Raw genomic sequence first — 27,578 nt, 5'->3', positions numbered from 1 at the left:
ATGCCATAGATTCAACAAGATTTGTCGGCTGCACATCCATGATGAAAATCTCCTGTTTCACCACATCCCAAAGGTGCTCTATTGGATTGAGATCTGGTGACTGTGGAGGCCATTTGAGAACAGTGAACTCATCGTCATGTTCAAGAAACCAGTCTGAGATGATTCACGCTTTATGACATGATGCGTTATCCTGCTGGAAGCAGCCATCAGAAGAAGAGTACACTGTGGTCATAAAGGGATGGACATGGTAAGCAACAACACTCAGGTAGGCTGTGGCGTTGACACGATGCTTTAATAGTACTAGTGGACCCAAAGTGTGCCAAATTCTGACCAGAACATCCGAATGTGGCAGCAGAAATGGAGACTCATCAGAGCAGGCAACGTTTCTCCAATCTTCTATTGTCCAGTTTTGGTGAGCCTGTGTGAATTGTAGCCTCAGTTTCCTGTTCTCAGCTGACAGGAGCGGCACCCGGTGTGGTCTTCTGCTGCTGTAGCCCATCCACCTCAAGGTTGGACGTGTTGTGTGTTCAGAGATGCTCTTCTGCAGAGCTCGGTTGTAACGAGTGTTTGTTTGAGTTACTGTTGCCTTTCTATCAGCTGGAACCAGTCTGGCCATTCTCCTCTGACCTCTGGCCTCAACAAGGCATTTGCACCAACAGAACTGCCGCTCACTTGATATTTCCTCCCATTCTCTGTAAACCCTAGAGATGGTTGTGCATGAAAATCCCAGTAGATCATCAGTTTCTGAAATACTCAGACCAGCCTGTCTGGCATCAACAACCATGCCACATTCAAAGTCACTTAAATCAGCTTTCTTCCCCATTCTGATGAGGTTTGACCTGCAGCAGATCATCTTGATCATGTCTTCATACCTAAATGCATTGAGTTGCTGTCATGTGATTGGCTGATTAGAAATTTGCGGTAACGAGCAGTTGGACTGGTCTACCTCATAAAGTGACCAGTGAGTATATATATATATATATAAATGTGTCTATGTATATATAGTATTTATTTTTTTACATTTTGTCACAATTTAATGTGCACTTGAATAAATATGATGAATGGTAATATCACAGTATCTCAACAATATAAAGCAGCGCAGCTTTTCCCAACACTGATAATAATAAGAAATGTTTCTCAAACATCTCCAGAAGGCAGAACCTTTAGCTATTAATCATATGATAGAAATACAATTGAAAAATACAACAATGTTAAAACCGTCATTTTAAATCAAGTTTAACTAGATTGAGAAAAAGAGACTTCGGTCAGAAACGATGTGCTGTGATTGCATTAGCATTGAGCTAAAACGCTGAACTGACTAATGTATAACCAAGCATGTGTGTAAAAGTATGGTCATGACAGAAAGAGTTGAAGAAAAATAACAAAAACAGTTTATTGACATTTTTAAACAATTTAAAATGTCCATGCCTTGATAATTATGATAAAATTATTAACTAACTCTATTATTGTTCTTCTGACATGGAAGCCACAAGATCTGTAAGAAATAAGAGTATTACATTATGCAGTAAATCAGTATACTCATATGGGCTGCAAAGTGTTCTGTTAAAGGTAATGCAGTTTGTTTTCACTACAGATTTTGCTGTTTGATTATTTAACAGATGAGCAGACGCATTGCATTGTGGGTTATGTTGTTCTGTACAGTGTCTTCCAGTCAAATAGTGTAGTCTAAAATGTACACTAATGACTAGCTGTGTGGTATTTCAGACGTTCTCACCTGTATCTCTGTACTGTACATTGGTCAGAAACAGGCCATGGGCTGGGGCCGTCAGGTTATTTGGGAATGCCAACGAATCACGCGCCTCTAATAGATCTTGTATCTTACTTACAGAAAGTCGACCCTGACCAATAGCAACCAGCACTCCGGTCATCCTGCGCACCTGTGAGGACAAACACCATATATAACTTTATACAGCTTATCATCAGTCATATTCTATGACCACATTTCCTGCATCATAATGTTCATAATCATTATACTTAATATTAGACGTTATTATGAGTCCTTTCAAGCCTCTTGGCCCTTACATAATGTGCTTGGGAGTCTTTTCAAATCCCATGTACAGAAGCCATTTGGGTATGAAGCCAAATCAGTCTCAAAAATAATACATTTGCACAGCACATTTCACATTTACAAAGTCCAATTCATAAATATGTAAATCCAATTAGTAAATTAAAAACACTTGGATTCACATATTTATGAATTGTGTTTTGAATTTACTAATTGGATTTACGTATTTATGAACTGTTTCGAATTTACGAAGTTGATTTACATATTTATGAACTGTGTTTCAAATTTACGAACTGGATTTGCATATTTATGAACTGTTTTGAATTTACGAATTGGATTTGCATATTTATGAACTGTTTTGAATTTACGAATTGGATTTGCATATTTATGAACTGTTTTGAATTTATGACTTGGTATTGCATGTTTATGACCTGTGTTTTGAATATACGAATTGTATTTGCATATTTATGAACTGTGTTTTAATTTTACGAATTGGATTTACGTATTCTTGAATTGTGTTTTGAATTTTCTAATTGGATTTAAGTATTTATGAATTGTGTTTTGAATTTACGAATTGGATTTGCATATTTTTGTACTGTTTCGAATTTACGAATTTGATTTACATATTTATGAACTGTGTTTCGAATGTACACATTGGATTTACATATTTATGAACTGTGTTTCAAATTTACGAACTGGATTTGCATATTTATGAATTGTGTTTTGAATTTACAAACTGGATTTGCAGATTTATGAACTGTTTTGAATTTGCATATTTATGATCTGTGTTTTGAATTTACGAATTGGATTTCCATATTTCTGACCTATGTTTTGAATTTTCGAATTAGATTTGCATATTTATTAATTGTGTTTTAAATTTACGAATTGGATTTATGTATTTATGAATTGTGTTTTGAATTTACGAATTGGATTTGCATATTTTTGTACTGTTTCGAATTTACGAATTTGATTTACATATTTTTGTACTGTTTCGAATGTACATATTAGATTTACATATTTATAACCTGTTTCAAATTTACGAACTGGATTTGCATATTTATGAACTATCTTTTAAATTTACGAATTGGATTTACGTATTCATGAATTGAGTTTTGAATTTTCTAATTGGATTTACGTATTTATGAATTGTGTTTTGAATTTACGAATTGGATTTGCATATTTTTGTACTGTTTCAAATTTAAGAATTGAATTTATATATTAATGAACTGTGTTTTGAATTTTCAAGTTAGATTTGAAAATTTATGAACTGCGACGAATACAATTTTGTAAATGTGAATTGTGCACTTTGTAAGTGTATTTTTTTTTAGACTGATCAGTCTTTATATTTGGGCAGAAGTGTGTTTATCACTGTAGCGTGTGACCAACAGTCCCGCACCGCTGCATGATTTGACAGATTCGTATGCAACCAGATCATCTACTGTATGGATCAGTATATTTTTATAGATTTTTTTTAATTTCAAGTATTGAAGCCTTCAAATGGGGTTTGAGTTATTTATAATTTTTTATTAATTAACAGTTTTGTTCCGTTTGTTATATTTATCGGTCAATGTTTCTATAAATATGAAAAACATAACATAAGAACAGATTTGTTTGGCCATTACTAAAGGCATCATTAATACACAATTTGCGCTACGTGTTTTCTCTCCAATATTGTTGGAAAAATTGCATGTAGTAATGACAATGCATTATTAATCATGTTAGTGTGTTCCAAAGCATGCCTACTCGTCTGCTACACACTCAAAAGTGCTGTTTTTCTCCTCAAACAGTGCAATCTTTTGACTAGCGAAATGGGCACACAGCAAACTTAATCAAACTAGTGAAATAAAACAGTGTAGAGCCACACATTCAACACTAGGAGGCAGACATCCCATAATAATCATCACATTTCTAGGGAAACAAAGCTTGTACTTACTTGTCTGTATAAAAAAGACCTACTTTTAAAAGTGAGCTCCCAGAACTGAATGTCTCTGAAAGAAAACACACAAATACAACAATTAAGCCATTTTAAATCTGCTCCATCACCACAGACATCTCCACATGTGCAGTCAAACAGCAACAGATTTAAGGGTGAAGGCTGAAGACGTGACCTCTTTTGGCCTGTCTCCTTCACTCAGTGTGTTATTTCTGCCTAGTGGGTACAATATTTCTCCCGTTAAAACTAAATGTGACTGCAGGATTGCCAAGCCGCATCCATCAGATAAACAAGTGGAGCTGCAGCAGGAGCACTGGAGCCGAGCTGCCAATATTTAATGAATGTTTCAGACTGTCTTTTTATTTTTAAATGGACACAAACGATGGCTGTAAATTCACAATGAGATTTGTTTGGACTGCCTTCACAGACCCTCTGAATGACAACGTCTGGCTTTCATTTAATCATTTCTCTGAATGAACAAACAGTCAGGCTGCGTTACATGATCAGAGATTAGCATAGGATAGCAACACACTGAAGAACTCAAAGAGAGCATAATAAACAAAACTGCATCTCCAGACTGAAGACAGAATAATAGCACACTGTTAAATACAAATTGCACGCAAGGCATACTTTCAACCCAGGGTAATTGGAAATAGTTTGATTTTTACCTTGATTTTAAATGGCTTGTATCTGTTTTGTGGAAGTGTGCATCACCAAACTCAAACCAGATTGTGTGTGTGTGTGTGTGTGTGTGTGTGTGTGTGTGTGTGTGTGTGTGTGTGTGTGTGTGTGTGTGTATATACATACATACATACACACATACAGTGCTCAGCATACTGCATATGAGCACACCCCATTTTGAAACTGAATATTTTTCTCCATTTCTCAGTGAATATAGGATGTATTTTGGTGCATTTAAACAGAACAGATTTATTAAACAGAGATATTTATTAAAATAATATTTTAGTCACCAAAAACATTTAAAAATTGAAGGATAGTTCAATTTAATTCAAGCAAAATATTGCAAAACAAATTACAACTAACAAAATTTCAACAAAGTTTTTCTTTTTTTTTTTTTTTTGCTTTTCTTGATTTTTCCTCTTTTTAAATTTGAAATAAAACTTTTTCTTTAACATATACATTTGGGTGTACTAGTTTTTGGGCCGTTATGGTACGTTATTTTCAGGGTTCATATACATTTTTATGACTTTTCCATGACTTTCAAGTAAATTTTCATGACCCAATGTTTCACGTAATGTCTATATATGTGTGGAAAATACCAAGAAAAACAATGCATGTTCAAAGTTATTACAGCATATCATAAACATGCAACAATCTATCTAGTTTAAATGAATCGTTAAATATATACCTAAAATGTAATTAGATAATGCTTAAGCAGCACTAATAATGTGAGAGCATGAGTTTGGCCATGGACAGAAAAGAATTAAAGAGAACTAACTCATATTTAAGTATGCAGATATTTTGTAAACTAATTTCCATGACTTTTCCAAATATATATATATATATATATATATATATAGGAATTTATCATGATTGTATTTATTGCAATATATATATATATATATATATATATATATATATATATATATATATATATATATATATTGCAATAAATACAATCATGCTAAATTCCTGCTTGCAACTAAATCTGTTTTTGTGTTTGCAATAATAGATTAGATTGGCTATTATAATGTCTTCTTCAGTACACTGATCTGCATCTGACAGCAGGAACGAGCAGCAGACGCTTTTGTCAGCATCATGTTTTTAGTCCAACATCTGTTGCCAAGCAACCGTCTCATTGCACATGCCGACTGATGAAACGCAGCCACAAAGACTGGACATCCTCAAAGACCAGTTACAAAGCGCCTTTGTCTTTCATACAGTGTGTTGAGCATTTATCAACACAAATACTGCACAATGTAAATCTGTCTTCAGCTTCAAGCTGATGATGATGAGCGGATGAAGAACATGTTGATGACTATACGCAATCATGATTAGGGTTATTATTGCATTTACTGGGTCCAAGAGGATTATTGCAGTGGGTAGCGATGTCACCTCACAGCAAAAAGATCATCTGTTCGAGCTGGGTCAGTTGGCATTTCTGTGTGGAGTTTGCATGTTCTCTGTTGGCGTGGGTTTTCTCTAGGTGCATGCAAGTCCAAAGACATGCACTATAGGTGAATTGGGAAAGCTAAATTGTCAATAGTGTATGAGTGTGAATGAGTGTGTTTCCCAGTGATGGGTTGCAGCTAGAAGTGCACCCACTGCGTAAAACATATGTTGGATAAGTTGGTGGTTCATTCCGCTGTGGCGAGCCCTGATTAAAAAAGGGACTAAGTCGAAAAGAAAATGAATGAATGATTCACTAATTGTGAACTGGAAGAGTGTCATGTTCTGCCATGCTTTCTTTGGATATAATGAGGATATTTCTATACATCTGTTGTAAATGACTCTACATTTGTGCAATTAATCCCTGTAGCAGACAGAAATGAATCTAACAAACTGTTAGAAAAGCTACACTCACCTCTACTTTAGTAAATCTGATACATATTTTTGTTTTGTGACATACCATTATATAGACTATAGGCTAATTAATCTGACAACACTTGGCCATTCTGCTATGGTAAATGTTTTAATGTGTCCAAAAACCTACCCAACGGAATTAAAGAGTATACGCTGTAAATTAATTTGAGGCTATATTAAGTAAAACAAAAATTATTCAGTGGGGCGGCATGGTGGCTCAGTGGTTAGCACTGTCAGCTCACAGCAAAAAGGTTGCTGGTTCGAGTCCCATTCGAGTTGGCGTTTCTGTGTGGAGTCAGCCGAGTGCTCCGGCTTCCTCCACAGACCAAACACATGCGCTATAGGGGAACTAAATTGGCTGTAGTGTATGAGTGAATGCGAGAGGGCATTGGTGTTTCCCAGTACTGAGTTATAGCTGGAAGGGCATCCGCTGTGTTAAACATTTGCCAGAATAGTTGGCAGTTCATTCCGTTGTGGCAACCCCTTGATAAACAGGATTAGGATAACCTTTATTTGTCCCAGAGAGGAAATTTGTCTTGGGTAAAAAGGTGCTACAACATTGCTCTAAAATAAATAAAACAAAACAATTAAGAACAAACAGTTAAGAACATACATTGTTTACGAATAAGACCATGTATAAGTATAAATATATAAAACACAGAACCCAGTCAAGTGCTAACGTACTACAGGAACAGTGCTATTGGTAGAGTTCAACAGTTTTATCCTTTATTTTAACATTTATTAATAAGATTCTAGAGGTGTGAACCTATACTGGTCTCACGGTTCGGTTCGGTTACGATTATCATGCCTTCGATTCGGTTCAATTCGATATCTCGGTGCATCGACGATGCTTTCTATATACAGTGTTATATTTTAGGGGGGAGGCTATAACAAGCTGTCTGTATAAACACACACACACACACAGCACCACACTGTCTCTCATTCAAACACATACACAAACATACACAGCACCAAACAAACAAACAAACACACACACACACACACACATTTAAGCCCTCGCAACAGGGAGAGCTCGCGCTGAGCGGAGCACAAAAACAAAAAAATGAAGCACTTTTCCGACGGTCCCTTACTGAGAGCTCCTCTCAGCGCGAACTCTCCCGGCTAAACACATATTGCGAGGGCTTAAACGGAGCAGTGCTCGTAATATCGAGCGAAAAAAAAAAGAAAGACAGCTGTGAAACAAAACCAGCTTTGTCTTTTTGTAGTAAACACACTTTAGATCTTTTTAGTGTAAGAGGTTTTTGAGTTATTGCAGTCTATCACTGAATGTGTGTCAGGAAAATCGAAAACAAAACCAACTGAACCGCGCTCATTTCTGGCGCCCCCCTGGATATACAGCGGCCTTTGCATTTGCCTATGGTGCCTATGCCACGGGCCGGCCCTGAGTTGCCTGAGTGTTGTAAATACTCGCGCTCACCTCCCTCGCGACAGAGCGCATAGGAGATAAATGACGTCAGTACATAATAACTGGTTATGATTATTACCGAACCGCTACAGAATTGTCCGCGTCTGCATCGCAGTGCACCGAAGAAACAATTAATTTTGACACCCCTGTAAGATTCATAAGGAAAATGAATGAATTACTGCAAATCTGTCAATATTTTTGTTCCAGGAGGATGATATGGAAAGCAGTAGCTCGAACATTCTGCTAAATATCTTGTTTTGGTGTCTTCCCACTCCACTTATGAGTCGTACCTTTGAAAGTGTCTCTGAGAGAATGATTCTCCAGGCTCCAGCTGGGCTAAATCGAGGGTCTTCACAGGGCACTTAAAGGGGGCATCGGAGCTCAAGGCCCGAAAAGTGCTGAAGTCATGGGTTCCTAACAGCAGTGCTGACGCCTCACGCATCGCATCAATATTTAACCTCCTGTGGGGAAAATAAAGCAATGAAGTACTTTAATACTGCATGTAATTACTTTTTAATTAAATATATATATATATTTTTAAATTAATTAATTCGGTTTTTCAAATTGCATGACAAACACTGTAAATAATGCAGGGTTCCACACCATCACTTCATGTTGTGCCAACACAAATCGATTAGGTTAACGTAATCATTTTGACAAATTTAAGTGAATTGAACAAAAAACAAAGAAGTTGTCCCAATATAACCTTAAGTGTTGTGTTGTTTCAACTCACTTTAAATATGTTGTTTGAACAAGCAGCAAAAATATTTAAACAGTTTTTCTATAATTTCCCAGAGATGGGTTGCGGCTGGAAGGGCATCCGCTGCGTAAAAAGTTGTTGGATAAGTTGGTGGCTCATTCCGCTGTGGCGACCCCTATTTAATAAAGGGACTAAGCTGACAAGACGATGAATGAATGAATGAGTTTTTCTATAGATGCTTTACAGATTATCATTATACATTGATGTATGTGTTTGTATATATATATGTATTTTCCCTTTTTTTCTCTCTCTCTCTTTTCCCATATATGCAAGTGGGTGTTTGTGTATCTATGCCGAATTTATGATGTTAGTAGACTTTGCTTGTTAAATTATTTGAGTGACATTTGAGATGTTTAAATGAGTCATGTGACCGTAGTACTCAAAAGAGACTCTAGACGCACCTGATCGCTGTTACCCTGATGAAGGCAGACTTCTGCCGAAACGCGTAGGTTTTTAGAGATTTCAGGGCTCAACAATAAGGACTGCCCGATGGCCCGGGGCCAGTGTGAGAGATGCTCAGGACAGTGGACAGAATTGTTACTGGCCAGATCGGGGCAGTGCTGCCTTGTCCCTAAATTTTAATAGACGGCAACATGACCATGACATTAAATTATGAGGCTAATGGAAATGTCTGTTTCTAACTTTGTGGAAACATTTAAAAAGGTACAGCATGACGATAAAAATGAAGGTGATGTTTTGCTTAGTTTGCCGTCACTTAGTCAGCCACCTTTTGTTTTGCAATAAAATACGTGCACGTTTTCCATACTGCTATATTTTACTGCTAAATATTTTTCAAATATTTAAATTCTACAACTACTGACATTATTTTCATTCATTCATTTTCTTTTCAGTTTTGTCCCTTTATTAATCTGGGGTCGCCACAGTGGAATGAACCGCCTGACATTATTTTGTGAAACATTATTTAATATATGTGGCTAACTTTTTTATTTCTTTTATGGGGCCAGTGAAAATTTTGGCAGGGCAAGTAAAAATCTGAACCACTGCTCCAATCGGGCCAGTAGAAAAAATCCTTAGCGTTGAACCCTGGATTTAGCCATGTGAATAAAGGCTTTTGGAATTTTTCACTTTATTCGAGTGCCTTGGACTGATTCTTGTTGCTGTTTTGATGAATCCCTTACCCAAAGAGCACCGACCATACATTTGAGCTTACCCCAGAGCGCTTTTTGTTTGTTTTTTTCCAGCAAAAATATTTATTTGAGTGGATACAGTCATCCTATTATGAAACATATACAAAGGCTGCATCTGAAACTGCTTACTACTCAGTAGGTACTGCATTAGAATTTAAATTTACCCCTCAACCGTTAGAAAACTGTTCTATTCAGTAAGAATGTGAGTAGTATGAATGGAACTCGTACTACAATCGCCATTTTGTCATGATCACGTGACCTACCCGCGTCAGTTGTTTCACTTCACCCCCATTCATGAATTGTTTCGCGGTGCATCATGGGATAGCATAGCACTTCAGAATCTTGCCGGAAGTAGTTTAAGTAGCACTTTAAACATATTGATTTTTGAATTCTATAAATTCAGACATGCTACTCGGCTTGCATACTGTTTTTAACGTACTATATCAGGGGTGTCAAACTCAATTCCTGGAGGGCCGAAGCCCTGCACAGTTTAGTTCCAACCCTGCTCCAACACACTTACCTGTAGGTTTCAAACAACCCTGAAGGACTCAATTAGTTTGATCAGGTGTGTTTAATTAGGGTTGGAACTAAACTGTGCAGAGCTGCGGCCCTTTTAAAACTGAGTTTGACACCTGTGTACTATATAGTATTTAAGTATGCGACTTTGGACGCAGCCAAAGACTTTTAAAGTTTAGGATGAAAGATAGAGATATAATAAAATATGACGATCTAAAATAACCATTTTCAAGAAATTATTTTCTAAATGCAATTATTTCCTGTGACAAAATGTGAATTTTGGGCGTCACGATGGTGCAGTGAGCAGCACGATCACCTCACTGCAAGAAGTTGTTGGTTCGAGCCTCGGCTGGGTCAGTTGGCGTTTCTGCATGGAGTTTGCATAAATAATTCGCATTAATAATGTGGTCAATGTTAAACTGAAATAAAATAAGTGCTCTAAAAATATTGTTCATCATTAATGCATGTTATTAAATACATTAACTAATGAAACCTTATTGTTAAGTACACTACCTGTCAAAAGTCTTGTTGTCAATCCAAGCTGTAAGAATAGCTTGACTTCTAGTTAATCATTTGTAAAAGTGGCAGAAGGTGGATTTTTCTGAAGAATCGTCCGTTGAACTGCATCCCAATCATCATCAATACTGCAGAAGACCCCACAGAAAGAGTCTCACAGAAATCAGTCAAGTTTGGTGAAGGAAAAATCATGGTTTGGGGTTACATTCAGTAAGAGGGCGTGCGAGAGATCTGCAGAGTGGATGGCAACATCAACAGCCTGAGATGTCAAGACATTTGTGCTGCCCATTACATTACAAACCACAGGAGAGGGACAATTCTCCAGCAGGATAGCGCTCCTCATACTTCAGCCTCCACATCAAAGCTCCTGAAAGCTAAGAAGGTCAAGGTGCTCCAGGATTGGCCAGCCCAGTCATCAGATATGAACATTATTGAGCATGTCTGGGGTAAGATGAAGGAGGAGGCATTGAAGAAGAACCCAAAGAATCTTGATGAACTCTGGGAGTCCTGCAAGAACACTTTCTTCGCCATTCCAGATGACTTCAGTGCTCTAAGCTCATGGGAGTCATATTCAGTATTCACTCTTTTTCCACTGCACCATGACTTAATATTCTATCCTGTACATTATTTCCATTATGACCTTACTGTCCTAATTAAATAATTAAAAATCAAGGCATGATCATATTTTATTGTAAGTGTAATCTAAAGGCATTTGCCCTTCATATAAGCCACTTCTGATACCAAATGATCAACTAGAAGTCAAGTTATTATTATTTGTTCTGACAAATTGTATAGGCGACAAGACTTTAGTCAGGTAGTGAACCAATAAAACTAATACTAAAGTTTTATTCTACACCACCCCTAATAAATCCAGTAATTCCAGAAAAACAGAAAATTATTAAGTGGTCTCTCCCCCCCCAGAGCTCTACATTAGAAGACTCACATTAAAGTCACTCAGGTCAGAAAACGTTCAGATGAGCTCAACCTCTACAGACATTAATTTTAAACGGCATAATCCAATTTGTGTGAGGAATGGCAGATCTTATGAATGGGAGGGAAAGCCAGCTGGAGAGTGAGAGTATGTGTGTGTGAGCAGACATAAGTCGACAGTGGGTGTTGTTCTGCGTCACTATGAGCCCGAAGCTTATCTTGGCCTACTTTCTCGCTAAAAACGAAGACAGTGAGAGGGAAAAAAAAAGCATTAAAGTTCACACGTCACCATTAAAGACAAGCCTCGGTCTTCAGAAAAGACATGTGCTGCTCTAACAATGCATACTTTCCTCATCTGCATGCGTTGGTTTTAATGTTGGCCTAGATAACCTGTAATCATTTGTTTTTTTTTTCCTTACGATGGGTCTTGTTTACGAGTGTGTATAATTCATGTGCTTTTTCCACTCTGAGAGGATTTAGCGTCTCTGAGCGTAGTTTAGACGGAGCACGTGCAGAATGAAATGCACTCACGTGTCTCGTAATGCCCAGCATAGATCCTTCTCCGTCAGTGGCATTAGTGTGTGATGCTGACAACCCAGAGCCAAGCGGTATACGTATGTCCGCGATTGCGCCTGATAGCGTGCGTGGAAGTCACTGTGGACACGGTAAGCTCTGGTGATTCTGGGAAAAGAGACAGAATAGGAGACGTTCATTAGAATCTGGTAATGCAGAGGCAGTTGTGTTTGTATTGCAAACACACTCACTGGTTTCTTCTTCTAATGTAAATAAAGCTCCATAATTACTAGTAAAAATATTGTGATTTCTGCAGTATACGGTGCTCAGCATGAAACTTATTAGTTTTTACAAATTTAAAACTTACATTACACATGGTTAACTTACATCCATCATGTTCTCTCAACACAAGTCGATTGTGTGGAACCTATTAAATAAGAAGTAAATACGTTAATTGTATTTTCATTTTTGTTAGATTTTATTTATTTATAATTTGCAATTTTATTAAAAATTACAAAGAAAATTCTTTGAAAAAATAATAATAAATAATAATAACAATAATAAAAATCATTATAATAATTTAATTAATTTAATTTAATCAGGATTTAATCAAAAAATTCTTTGTTAAAAATTAAATTAATAATAAATAATAACAATAATAAAAATCATTATAATAATTTATTTTTATCAACATTTAAAAAATAATAATTTTTCCAAACGACTGAAATTTTAATTAAATTAAAATACTAAATTTATTTTTTTTAAATCACATTTTATTTTATATATATTATATATTATATATTTATTTTATAAATATTTTAATATTTAGCCGTATACAAAATGATGTTTGGATTTGGATTTAGACCACTGAAATTAAGTTAACAGTTAACCATATAAGGCTTTTAAATTTATAAAAAAAAAATATATTTTATTAATAACATCTAAATGTATATTAATTCAAAATTATGTCTGCATTTGGATTTTAACCCCTGAACATAATTAAAGCACTTAACGGTTAACTATAGGGCTTTAAAAAAAAGTAGCATCCATAATTACTGGTAAAAATATTTAGATTTTTGCAATATACGGTGCTCAGCATGAAACTTAAATTTGTAAAAAGTTAACTTAGATCCATCATGTTGTCTCAACACAAATCGATTGTGTGGAACCCAGCATTTTTTACAGTAATAAGGAAATATATTTCTTGTATTTTATTTAATTTAGTTTTAATTTAATTTGTTATTTAATCATTAAAAACATTTTTAAAAACATAATTTTGTGTACGGCTAAAAATTAAATTAAACTTAAATTTTAATTTAATTTAAAATTACATTAAATTAAAATAAAATTTCAGCCATCCACAAAAATGATAAAAATTAATACAAAAAATATATCTTTATTAATAACATAAATATAAAAGTATAATAATTAAATTAAACTACATTTTGAATTGAATTTGAAATTAAATTTTAATTTAGCCGTATGAAAAAATGATGTTTGCATTTGGATGTAAACCACTGAAAATAAGTAAAGCAGTCAACAGTTAACCATATAGGGCTTTAGAAATAATATAAAAAAAGAGATTTAAACTAAAATTTATGAACTAAAATCTAAATTATTAATACAAAAAAATTTAATACTTAAAGATTTAAAGGTGTGCAAACTTTGGAAAAATAAAAAATTGGCATTTTTTGCACTACTTTTATGCAGAAGTAGTTTTTTTTTTTTTTTGCTATCTTTATAAAAAATATAAAATTAAAGTGTTATAAGACTTTAATTACAGGCATGCAAATTTGCAAAACTTTAGGCAGATTTTACTAAAATATTTACCAATCACAGTGTAAAAAAATCAAGTAATAATGTTGCAATCTTTTAAAAATATTTTACACCCCTGTACAGAGTTCATACACATTTTTACAACAAAAATGTCATGACTTTTCCAAGATTTTCAATTAATTTTCTTGTTTTATGTAATGTCTACATATGCAGTACGTGGTAAATAGGAAAAACAATGCATGTTCAAATGTATTAGAGCATATTGTAAAACATGCGACATGCATACAAACATAATACATTTATTTTTATATCGATGTCAAATTGATTTAGATGATGCTTAAACAGCACTAATAATGTGAGAGCATGAGACTGGCCAAAAACAGAAAAGAGGAAAGGCAAGCCAATATAATAAAGTATACAGATTTCTATTGACTTTTCCAAAACTTTTTCAGGACTGGAAAATGCCAAGTCAAAAAAATTCCATTACTTTTTTTTTCAGATTTTCCATGACTGTATGAACCCTTAGGTCTAAATCTCACTTACTTACTCCCAGGGCTGTTTATATTGAAGTTGATATTTAGCTGCACTATATTGTTGTTTCGTAACATCTAGTTGTTATGAGGTGAGTTGTTAGCCCAAGGCTCAACCCCCAATAACCAGGGCATACACACATACACTATGGACAATTTAGCTTAACCAATTCACATAGCGCATGTGTTAGGACTTAGGGGGAAACCGGAGCTCCCAGAGGAAACCTACGTCAACACGGGGAGAACATGCAAACTCCACACAGAAATGCCAACTGACTCAGCCAGGGCTGAACCAGCAACCTTCTTACTGTGAGGCGACAGCGCTATCCACTGTGCCACCGTGTCGCCGGTCTAAATCTTATATGATTTACTAACGCTATCTTTTTGACTATTGAACTATATAGATCATATTGAAATAAGTGCAATTAATATTAATTAGTTAAACACCCATCCGTAGACTGTCACCCGCTGTAAATGTCCATCTGACTAAAAGCTAAAAGTGCTGTTATGGATTAAACTGCAGGTCCTTCATCCCCATGAGCTCAATGTGGACCCACAGAGCCTCAAACTCTCCATCAAACATTAATGCAATGCAATCCCGCGAGGCCTTTTAGGAGCAGCAGTCGATCAGCATCAGAAGCACATGACAGAGAACTTTATTAATATTCATGAGTGGGACGGGGCGGATGGATACTCAGGTTAATGGCAGAGTCAGAGATGAAGATCAAAAGTCACGTAACCTGTTGACATCCAGTGCACTTTCTGAGATGAGGTGGGTTGTGTTAACTGGATGGGGAGATTTAGAGAAACACTCAACAGATGGAAGATTAGCTCAGGTTCAAAATGTTTTTATATGCTGTTGATGAAATTGATTATTGAAGAAAATGATGTTTGGTATTTCAAGTTTTACAGTTCGTTCAATCTATACTTGATGTTGCTTTGTAATTATTTTGAAATTTCCTATTCATTTTTACAACAAAATAAAAAAAGGCTTCATCCTTAAATAGGGGCCACCTGATTCACACCTGTCTTTTTCACAAAACTGATGAAATGCCACACTGAATTTTCACTGTTTGAAATGCCACACTGCTCTTTTTTTGATCACACCCCTTTCAACTAATTGCCCAACTGCGCAGCCTTAAGAGCTTGCATATGATGAATGCGGGGTCATGTTTGTTTTCTGATAATCTAAAAACTGGTAAAATATATAAAAAAAAAACCAGAATTATTCTGGTTAGTCATGTTATACTGCTATTATTTTGATATGTGTATGTATGTATGTATGTATGTATGTATGTATGTATGTATGTGTATATATATATATATATATATATATATATATATATATATATATATATATATATATATATATATATATATAAATATATATAAAAAAATATATATATATATATATACATATATATATATATATATATTTTTTTTTTATATATATATATTTTATATATATATATATATATATATATATATATATAAAATATATATATATAAAAAAAAAATATATATATATATATATATTTATATATATATATATATATATATATATATATATATATATATATATATATATATATATATATATATATATATATATATATTATTGTATAATGATGGTTTGTTCTGTAGACAATCGAAAAAAATATAGCTTAAAGGGGCTAATAATTTTGTCTTTGAAAATGGGTTCAAAAAATTAAAAACTGCTTTTATTCTAGCCGAAATAAAGCAAATAAGCCTTCGAATAAGATCAAATATACTGTGAAAGTTTTCTTGCTCTGTTGAACATCATTTGGGAAATATTAATTAAACTAATAAGTCTGACTTCAACTGTATATATTTAAACCTCAATGCCATGCCATAATCAATTACTATACATAATTTAATTATTATATTTTATAATTATTACATTTTTGAATGTAATAATAGAATCTGTAAATATATCACTAAAAACATCAGGTACTGTCTGAAATCATGTACTTTTAAATGCAATCAGGTCTCAATTTTTGCTTTTAAATACTGTGTAAGATACAAATAACTAGCTACAATGTTTAAAAACATAAAATTTATGATAAAATAGTCAAATACTATTCCAGTTTGAAGATTGAAGACAAAAAAATTCTAAATATAAATTACAATTATTTTAAATCAATGACTTTCTATATAGTTTCCACACAAAAAAAAAAATATATATATATAAAAAAACAGCAACACTATTTTAAAAATTGATAAGAATTAAATATTACATTTTATTTTAACTTGAGCAGTAATATTCAGCAAATCAGTACATGACCAGTATGTATGCATGGAAACAAAAATAGCAAACACTGTAAGAAAGAAAGAGGATTTCAGCAATGCTTGTGATCAATACGGCTTTTATTAATAAATAAATGACCTTTATCACAATATATCTCCTTTATATTTTATTTCTGGAATCCTCTTTTGTTTCTTACAGTTTTTGCTATTTATGTTTCTATTTCACTATCGCAGCACAGCAAGAAGGTCGCCGGTTCGAGTCCCAGCTGGGTCAGTTGGCATTTCTTTGTGGAGTTTGCATGTTCTCCCTGTGTTGGCGTGGGTTTCCTCCTGGGTGCTCCGGTTTCAGTCCAAACACATGCGCTATATGTGAATTGGATGAACAAAATTGTCCGTAGTGTATGAGTGTGTGTGTATATGTGAGTGCTCATGGGTGTTTCCCATTACTGGGTTGCAGCTGGAAGAGCATCCACTGCGTAAAACACATGCCGGAATAGCTGGCGGTTCATTCCGCTGTGGCGACACCTGAAAAATCAGGGACTAAGCTAAAGGACAATGAATGAATGGTTCCATGTACCTGAGTGTTAGAGTTGCTCCAGACCTACTGTAAAGTCACGATGCTGTAAAGTCAGCTTTCAGCACAGGAACAAATCTATGAATTCTTAATGATGTCATTTAGCAGTCATTAGGGGTCTGTGGGTTGCAGTCTCAGTGGTCAGTCTGATCTAAACATACTGACTCCAGAGAGAAACGCCTGAGCTCCAGTTAAAAGCAGCGTTACTGACAGCATCTCTGCGGGGTCAGCGGAGCAGTTCAGCAGGTATTAATGATTTAGCAGCAGTCGCTAATCGCTGCTAACAGGAGCATGCTATAAAACGCGAACAAACCTGACAAGAGCACTGTCACTATGCTCTCTGTATTAAAGGAGACCTATTATGCCCGTGTTTGCAAGATGTACAATGAGTCTGATGTCCCTAGAGTGTGTGTGTGAGGTTTCAGCTCAAAATACCCTATAATGTTTTATAACTCTTTGACACATTTGACCATTTTGGTGACTGTCGCTTTAATTTTAAATGAGATTGTGCTCTTTCAAAAGAGGGCGGAGCTACAAATGCCTGTGTGTCAGCATAGTGGTAGATTCAAAACAGGACTAATGTTATCTTTGTGAAAAACTGAGTCAAGGGGCAATATGGTGGCTTAATGGTTAGCACTGTCGCCTCGCAGCAAGTTGCTGATTCGAGTCCTGGCAGGGTCAGTTGGCATTTCTGTATGGAGTCTGTCCGGATTCCCCCACAGTCCAAACACATGGGGGGAATTGAATACAGTAAATTGGCCGTAGTGTACGTGTGTGCATGTGAGAGTTTAAGGGTGTTTTCCAGGACTGGGTTGCAGCTAGAACTGCATCCGCTGTGTAAAACATATGCTGGATAAGTTGGCGGTTCATTCCGCTGTGGCGACTCCTGTTGAAAAAAGGGACTAAGTAGAAGAAAAATGAATGAATGAATGGATGGATGGATGGATGGATGGATGGATAAATGAATGAATGGATGGATGGTTGGTTGGATGGATAGATGGATGAATGAATGGATGGATGGCTGAATGGATAAATGAATGAATGGTTGGATGTATGGATGAATGAATGAATGAATGAATGGATGGATGGATGGATGGATGAATGAAGGAATGATTGAATGAACGAATGATTGAATGAATGAATGAATAGATGAATGAATGGATGGATGGATGAATGAATGGATGGATGGCTGAATGGATAAATGAATGAATGGTTGGATGTATCAATGGATGGATGATGGATGGATGAATGAATGAATGAATGAATGAATGAATGAATGAATGAATGAATGAATGAATGAATGATTGAATGAATGGATGGATGGATGGATGGATGGATGGATGGATGAAGGAATGATTGAATGAATGAATGATTGAATGAATGAATAGATAAATGAATGGATGGATGAATGAATGAATGAATGAACGAACGAAGGAACGAACGAACAAATGAACGAATGAATAAATGAAAAAGTCAAAAGAAGTGGCTCAGCAGAAGGAAGTCATTGGTATGTTGTACGATGTGAAAACTAATGGTGGACTTGTTTGAATAACCAAATTAGCCAGAGATCAGCTATCACAGATTAAAACATCCAGGACCTGCCAAATCATTAAGATCATTTAAGCAGGGAACAAAGAATGGACCCTAGGTGTAAACAGGCCCTGTGGGACATGTTGAGAAGAAAAAAAAAGCACATCAACACACTAATGTGTCTCCATTGACCACTTGTGATTGGATCACCAGGCGAAAAGCAAACAGCAAATTTATCACACCCTCATTTCAGCAGCACACTCATTTAACCTCCCTTAAGAGGATGTGTCAAGGTGACTTTATGAAAGCAATTTACAGATGACTCAATACAAGAAAGGTCCCGGTGGAGCAGCATGGGATTATGTCCCCTACCCAACAGCATCTGAGGATCCTTTAATTCCCAATGAATTCCCTCTTCAGGGGTTTGAATGTTTAGACAATCCTGGCCCTGATCTTTTACAGCTAAACAACCTCTAAAACTGAAGCAGCCATATTTGGGGCTCTCAGACACTTCGCTGTGACTCTGGTTAAAAGCAAACCTTTGAGAAGTTAATGCTGTAGTGTTCCCTCATAGCATAAATGCTTAAAGCGGTAGTGTTATGATGTACACTACAGCTGAAGACATAATTATTAGCTCTTCTGTTTACATTTGATTCTTTTTCAAATATAACTGCTGTATAACAGAGCAAAGGAAATTACACAGTATTTTCAATTATATTTTCCTCACAGATAGAAATAAAGACAGATAGATCCAAAAATGGATGGATGGAAACATAGATAGATATATCTAAAATGGATAATTGGATGGACAAAATGATAGATGAATCTAAAAATGGATGGATGGATGGATGGATGGATGGATGGATGGATGGATGGATGGATAGATAGATCTAAAACTATACAGATGGATGGATGGAAACAAAGATAGACAGATCTAAAAATGGATGGATGGATGGATGGATGGATGGATGGATGGATAGATAGATCTAAAACTATACAGATGGATGGATGGATGGAAACAAAGATAGACAGATCTAAAAATGGATGGATGGATGGATGGATGCATGGATGGATGGATGGAGGGATGGATGGATAGACAGATAGATATACCAAAATAGATGGATCTAAAAATGGATGGATGGATACAAAGATAGTCAGATCAAAAAATAGATGGATAGATGGACGGATGGATGGATGGAAACAAAGATAGATCTAAAAATAGATAGATGTATGTATGGATGGATGAAGGGAACCAAAGATTGATAGATCCAAAATAGATGATGGATGGATGGATGGATGGATGGATAGATGGATGGAGGGATGGATAGATCTAAAAATATATGGATGGATGGATAGATGGATGAATGGGTGGATGGATGGAAACAAAGATAGACAGATCTAAAATGGATGGATGGATGGATAGACAGATAGATATACAAAAATAGATGGATGCATGGATGAAACAAAGACAGACAAATCTAAAAAAAGATGGATGGATAAATAGAACCAAAGGTTGATAGATCTAAAAATAGATGGATGGATGGAAACAAAGATAGATATATCTAAAAATAGATAGATGGATGGATGGATGAAAACAAAGACAGATCTGAAAATGGATGAATGGATGGATGGATGCAAAGTTAGTTGGATTTAAAAATATATGGATGGATGGATGGATGGATGGATGGATGGATAAATGGAAACAAAGACAGATCTAAAAATAGATGGATAGATGGAAACAAAGATAGACGGATCTAAAAAAGATGGATGGATAGAAACAAAGAATAATAGATCTTAAAATAGATGGATGATAGATAGAAATAAAGATAGATGTAAAAATAGATGGATGGATGAATAGATAAAAACTAATAGCAATAACAAAAACACAATGAATACTATAATTTAACCTTATACAGTAACTTAAACAACTCTATAATTCATATTAAAAATGGTGCACAAACACAGATTTTAAATCCCTGAACAGACTCTCACCTTATAGGTTCTTCTTTTAATTGAAAGTTTAAAGCCTCGAGCAGGCTCTGCTCTGACAAGGGTGGTTTGTCTGCTCTCCGCTGGATATCTACATGAGCAGAGTTACACAAAGCATGGACACCAGTGTCTGTTCTGCTGGAGATGGACACACACACCTCATTCACCGGCTTCAGCTTCCTCACTGCATTCTGCACAGAAAAACAGCGTCACACATTTGCAAACCTCTATTTTAGGAACACGTTTTATTCTGTTACATGTTTTAAAGAGGCCTTAAGATGCTGTTTTAAATTGTCATTATTTTGTTTATTGAGTCTACATCAGGGGTGTCCAAACTCGGTCATGGAGGGCCGGTGTCCTGCAAAGTTTATTTCCAACCCCTATCAGACACACCTGGGCTAGCTAATCAAGCTCTAACTAGGCATTCTAGAAACATCCTTGCAGGTGTGTTGGAGCAAGTTAGAGCTAAAATCTGCAGGACACCGGCCCTCCAGGACCGAGTTTGGGCACCCCTGGACTACATGGGCTAGAAAGTTTAACCTGGTGTTACAAAATCTGCTGCATCTGACAGTATTGCTGTGTCTTTAGTATAATGTAATTACCCGAGAAGTCGCAATCCAATAGAACTAGTAACAATAAGCTACTATAGTAACTATATAGTTTATAGTAACTATAAACAACTATTTTTTTCTCTTCAGTAGGTTATTGATAAAATACAGTAAGTCTTAAGGTTTAATAAAAATTAATTAATTTTTGAAAATCACCATGCGAACCCCCTTCATTGTCCCGCGACCCCTCGGGGGGTCCCGACCCCCAATTTGAGAACCTCTGCACTAGGCCATGAGACAGGACTTGGATTTGACCCTGCCAGTTACATGCAGATTCGCCAGGTCTCGAAACGCTTCTAAACTGATCGATGCTTTGAATCGCTTTAGTCACGTGACCAGGTGTTTCGAAACACTTTAGTCATGTGACTTGGGTGTTTCGGATCATGCTTCGGTTGCAGTGTTTCGAAACACTTGCGCTTCGGGATCTCGACACTGTGTCGAAACGTCAGTTTCACGTCAGCCATCCCTAATATTAAGTTGTGACCAGGGCATTTGTGGAATTAATATCAGGACTTGGATGTCTGTATATTTGCAGATCCTATATATGCAAAATGAGTTTGCTGTTCATCACTCAATCAAGTGACTAGAATCACAATTGATTGATTTGTTTGCTTGTTAGTTTGTTATACGAATTTCGAATATTTTAATTAATTACAAGCTGTCAGAATTTAATCTTTTACTACATTTATGTGTGTGTGTGTGTGTGTGTGTATATATATATATATATATATATATATATATATATATATATATATATATATATATATATATATATATATATCCGTGTGTGTATGTGTTTACAGTATTTTATTTTATAACTTAATTTAAATGTTTTCTATTCTTATTTTTCTTTCTTTTTTTAATCAAAGACAAATAAATAATTTTTTTTACTTATTTTATTTTTGTTTTTTGTTTATGTTTATTTTCTGTTTTGAGTTGAAAACAAACTAACAGATGAGTTTTTGTTGCCAATAGAATAAACAGAAAAACTTTTTTTTAACGTTTTTTCTCGCGTTTCGTTTTCCAGACAAAATTAAATAATCGAATGATCGGATAATACACAGACCCAAAGTACATGCTGAGACGTTAAAAAAAGTAATATTCTGTACATTCACTGCACTTTTGTAACCTAATTTAAATTAATTAAAACGAAGTTGATTGTTCTTTATTTAATTTAGTATTGTATTTATCTAATTATATGCTTACTTGGCTTATTAGTTAAATCCGCCCCTGGAAATTCCATTTGACACAACTTCAACAAAGACCAAATCTTCCCAACAAACAACAATCACTCAGAAGGATACCACAGAATATTTATATTTAAAAAATGTTTCCCAAAAGAATTGCAGTTTAATGAGACTGTTGTTTTGGAGAGGATGACTGATGATTTGAGCCCTAAATCTGAGGGTTTATATACAATAAAACAGACGCAACAGACATATTTCAATGTCGGGAAACACATAAAATGAACATTTTAAATGCACCAAAACAAGTATATAAAAAGCATCAGTCATATTGAAAAGCCATTTGTTTTTCAGCAGATGTTAATGATGGTCAGGCAGAAACTGACCTCTAAATGATTCCCGACCCCCTGTACAGCTTGATGAGCTGGAGCCTTCATCACACCACTGAGGAGACAAGCAGACATGTCACTTATGTATGTAAGCGGTGTTATAACAGTTTATAAGTGGTCATGAACACACACCTGTATTTGCTCCCTGTGTACTGGAAAAAGATTAAATACCGCGCGACAGTTTGTTGCATGATTCACAGTCCGTTCGTTTAACGTTAAAGTCGCGGAGCATAAACAGGATTGAGAGACCAACGTGTGTTTGTGTATGTGTTTGTGTCGCTGAAGTAAATATACAAATCTTTATTAAATGTTATATATAACCCAAACTGAGCACAACACGCGATACAGACATGATAAACACAGAGCCATGTGTGTGTGCGCCCTAGCAGCTGTTTGACGTTTAGAAGCCGAAGCGATGCCTGATTAAAAAAACAACAGAACACCTTCCAGGCTGCTTAAAATATATTGGATTTCAGTACTTGGATCTGTTCATCATATAAACAGTATTTATAGTTATACGGAGTTGGGCTTACTTTTTAAATGTTTGTTTTCTATATGTTGGAAATGTACAGGCGGTATCGCAGGACGACATAAAAACTTTTTAAAAAACCCGCTTCCTCCAGATACTTTTTTATTAACATTATCAATTTACAAACTCAAATGGGGAACAAAAACAGCATAAAGCAATATATACACACACTTTTAAGCCCATTTACATTATACAGTGCAATTGATACAGTGTAAATAGAAAAAAACTTTTAGGGGGTTAAACACACACACACACAAACACACACACACACACACACACACACACACACACACACACAAATAAAAATAAATAAAAATAATTAGGATACATTTTTAAATGGAAAGAGACTTCGCTATGGTTTTGTATAGTTCCTCTGTAGCCTTATTTTCTTTGGATAGCCTACTACTTTTAAAGACTCTAAATATGTTTTACATTCATTTTTAAAGCAATTAATCACAGGTTTAGTCTTATTTTATTTACTTTTGTGTATATAATTCATTTTCTTTTCGGCTTAGTCGCTTTATTAATCCGGGAATGAACTCAGCAGAATGAACCGCCAACCTATCCAGCATATGTTTTACACAGCGGATGCCCTTCCAGCTGCAACCCAAGGGAAACATCCACACTCATACACTACGGACAATTTAGCCTACCCAATTCACCTGTACCGCATGTCTTTGGACTGTGGGGGAAACGGGAGCACCTGGAGGAAACCCACGCGAATGCGAGGAGAACTTGCAAACTCCACACAGAAACGGCAACTGATCCAGCCGAGGTTCGAGCCAGCGGCCTTCTTGCTGTGAGGCGACAGCACTACCCACTGTGCCACCGCGTCGCCCTGTGTATATAACATTTACATATAATAATAATAATGTTTAACGTCAAATAAATGTTTTTGGGAAAACCAAAACCTTAATCAAATTTAGGGATGGAATGTCAGTATCTATATTGCTACTTAGCCAACTGCAATTGTCAACCTGCCAAAGCTTTTTTGTGACTGGACAAGAGAAAAATAAATGTTCAATGGTTTCAGGCTCTTCTGAACAAAAAACACAAGAGTCTACCTCAAATCAGATTTTTTCGTAAAATTTCTGCTGCTGGATATTACTGATTATCCTAAATTACATATCTTTCATTTTCAGTAGAATTGGCCATTTAAGATATTTACAAATAGTTTTTTTTAATATGTTATTTTCAAACTATTTAAATTTTGATGATGTATTGAAATCTACAAATAAATACATTTTTAAAATTTGCTTAATTCTTCCACCAGATACATGGTAAGGTCTAGATTGTAACACTGTATAACAATAATAGGGTATATGCGGAAGTATGCTAAAGGACTTTTAATTTGTCAGTTACCTGAGTTAAGCGCTTCCGGTGAACTGTATGCCATTAAAAAATCAGCGTGTTTAAGGTCTGTTTTCTATAAAAATCAGCGATCTCCACTGGCTGAGTGATATCGGAAATAAAGTGAATCTCAGATTGTACAAGAAGCACTGCATTAAATTACATTTCCTCTGCCATGTCTTTAAAAAATGAGCCTTACCCCCAGTATATTCATTGAAGCTTCTGCGCTAGCCTGTTGATTCAGATGGGTGTGTGCGAGTAAACAGTATTTTGTCTCGTTTTACGCTTGAGCAACTAAATGAATGCCAAAGTCTGTTTAACTGATGCATTTTAATTACATTACTACATCGATGCTGTAAACGGAACCGTATACAATGGAAAAAAGTCACAATAACGGGTCACCGTACAACACTCGGCATATACCTTATAAGCGAACACTAGCGAAGATCTAATGGCGTATACTACACAGCACAATGACTATTAATTCTCAGTCAGTCAGCCCAAAAGTTTTTATTACAAAATTCAACAGACTGTATTTTAATCACATTACAACATCGATGAAATTGAAAATAGTCACATTAACCTTTCACCTGACATTTATCGTTGGCTGACAAACACTAGCTGTGCACATTAGCAAAGTTAGGCTATTTCGAATGTGTGCTTCACACACGTTTGCTGTGATGTAGACTAACAATATTCCGTACACAACGATGTTCCGTACAGATGACCTTTTAACGCCAATCTCTAAATAAATACTTACGGATCGTAGGCAAGCTATATATCTATGTAATGTTTATTTCTTACTCTTTCAACCCCAAGCAAAACAGAGACCTTCCTACTATATGTTTCCAAGAAAATTCGGTAAGTTTGTTACGTCCACCTAATGTGCTTGAAAATAGACAGTGGGCAAACTAAAGGGGCAAGTGTCGCTTGGGAGGGGAGACATTTAAAGCAACGATAATTAGCATTTGCAATTAATTTATGCATTACACAGTATTACAGTCTTTATGAAGTAAAGAGAATATCATGTCATCACAAATTGTTAAATAATTTTTTTTTTTGGTTGAATAAATGCTTTGAAATGGGGATATTTGCACGTCAGTTGTGGGTGATGACCACATGGCGCAACTCTCCACCAGAGAGAGCCTGAGAGACTGGCTGCAAACGCTGTTTTGTGCATTGATGTTTATATTCATGAAAGGTCAGTCAAGTTAGCGTTAATTTGCATGAATGTAATTTAAGTTGTCATGCTGTAATAAAATAAGCACTATATACAAATTTACAAAGTTATTTCACTTCAAACTTTCTTGAAAGAGTTATTAAATAAATCATTATCTTCAAGTTAAACACAATAATAGTATATTTTGACATAATCTTCAAACAATGCCCATTTTTGCCAGTGAATTAAAGTTATGAGCCCTGTACAGAACACTCTTTTAATCGTGTACGGGACACCGTTAACACCTATCATCTTTCATACACATGCGAGGGCGGTACTTTTCCCATCTTTTCTCAGAAACTACTGGTCCAAAAGACATAAATCAAAATTTGCATTGTGCAATAGATATTTCCCCAGAGAATGACCACACATACATGCTTATCTGGCTTTCAATGATGGAGGAGTGGTCGTTTGTGTGCGCTAAATAGAGAAAAAAAAGTACAGAACATGGTTAGTCTCCCTACTGAAAAAAATGCTTAAAACAGCCTAGGCTGGTTTTAGCTGGTTGACCAGAATGGTTTTAGAGGGGTTTTGGCCATTTCCAGGCTAGTTTCCAGCCATGCAATCTGGTTCTAGGTGGTCAGGCTGGAAGATGACCAGCTAAAACCAGCTTGACCAGCCTAGCCAGGCTGGGAGCCCAGCCAAAACCAGCTATGTCCAGCTTAATCCAGGCTGGTCAAGTTGGTTTTAGATGGTTTAGCTGGTAATTTTCCAGTCTGACCAGCTAAGATCATGCTGGAAATGGCTGGTAACAAGCCTGGAAATGGCCAAAACCCCTCTAAAACCAGGCCTGTCAACCAGCTAAAATCAGCCAACCAGCATAGGCTGGTTTAAGCTGGATTTTTCAGAGGGGCTACGTTAGCTGTGCACATTAGCAAACTTAGGCTACAAACACAAACAAATATTCTGAATGTGTACTGCACACACATTTGCTGTGTGATAAAAGTTTTTTTTTTTTTAAATACAAGAATAATAACATCACTGCATTGAAGAAAAAATACAATAACAAAAAAAAAGAGAGCTAAAATACACAGCCTCAATCATTAAGAAAAAAGATTGTCATAATAAGCTTTAAGAAACGTATTCTTCTTATTATTATTAATAAGCTTAAGAGATTCAAAATCGTACGAAATTTCAACAAGGAAAGAATTAAAAATAGGTATTGTTTTTAGAAACTTATTTTTGTGTATAAAAAATTTAGTGTAACACAAAAAAATTAACAATAAGATCGAGAGCATGATCATCATCCGAGAAATACAGAAATAAATATTTTATAGACAAATTTAAATCATGTTTAAATAAGGTTTAAATAAGGATGAT

At 35.4% G+C, this 27,578-nt stretch overlaps 1 protein-coding gene across 5 annotated transcripts; it reads right to left on the bottom strand.

Annotated features, from left to right (window-relative positions):
- Positions 1-1,368: 1,368 nt before the first annotated feature.
- pusl1 (pseudouridine synthase like 1) lies at positions 1,369-23,555 on the bottom strand. Of its 5 annotated transcripts, XM_087273113.1 has the most exons (9): positions 23,293-23,555; positions 23,158-23,215; positions 20,983-21,170; positions 12,700-12,739; positions 12,331-12,480; positions 8,220-8,390; positions 3,960-4,014; positions 1,736-1,898; positions 1,369-1,495 (listed from the first exon to the last, which is right to left on the bottom strand). In XM_087273113.1, exons 5-9 carry the CDS (start codon positions 12,372-12,374, stop codon positions 1,464-1,466), a joined length of 465 nt encoding a protein of 154 aa, XP_087129239.1. In that variant the 5' UTR covers positions 12,375-12,480; positions 12,700-12,739; positions 20,983-21,170; positions 23,158-23,215; positions 23,293-23,555; the 3' UTR covers positions 1,369-1,463. The 5 variants fall into 5 exon arrangements, 2 of the variants coding, with proteins under 2 accessions (XP_087129239.1, XP_087129238.1); XR_015502255.1 differs by lacking the exon at positions 12,700-12,739 and having other exon boundaries at positions 1,736-2,299; positions 2,458-4,014; XR_015502254.1 differs by lacking the exon at positions 12,700-12,739 and having other exon boundaries at positions 3,983-4,014.
- Between the last annotated feature and the right edge of the window lie 4,023 nt (positions 23,556-27,578).

The sequence above is a fragment of the Danio rerio genome, chromosome 11 (assembly GCF_052040795.2).
Source record: "Danio rerio strain M-AB ecotype USA chromosome 11, GRCz13ab, whole genome shotgun sequence".
In the NCBI taxonomy this organism is placed as follows: Eukaryota; Metazoa; Chordata; class Actinopteri; order Cypriniformes; family Danionidae; genus Danio; species Danio rerio.
The sequence above is the reverse complement of the archived record's forward strand: the minus strand, read 5'-3'. Positions and strand labels throughout refer to the sequence as shown.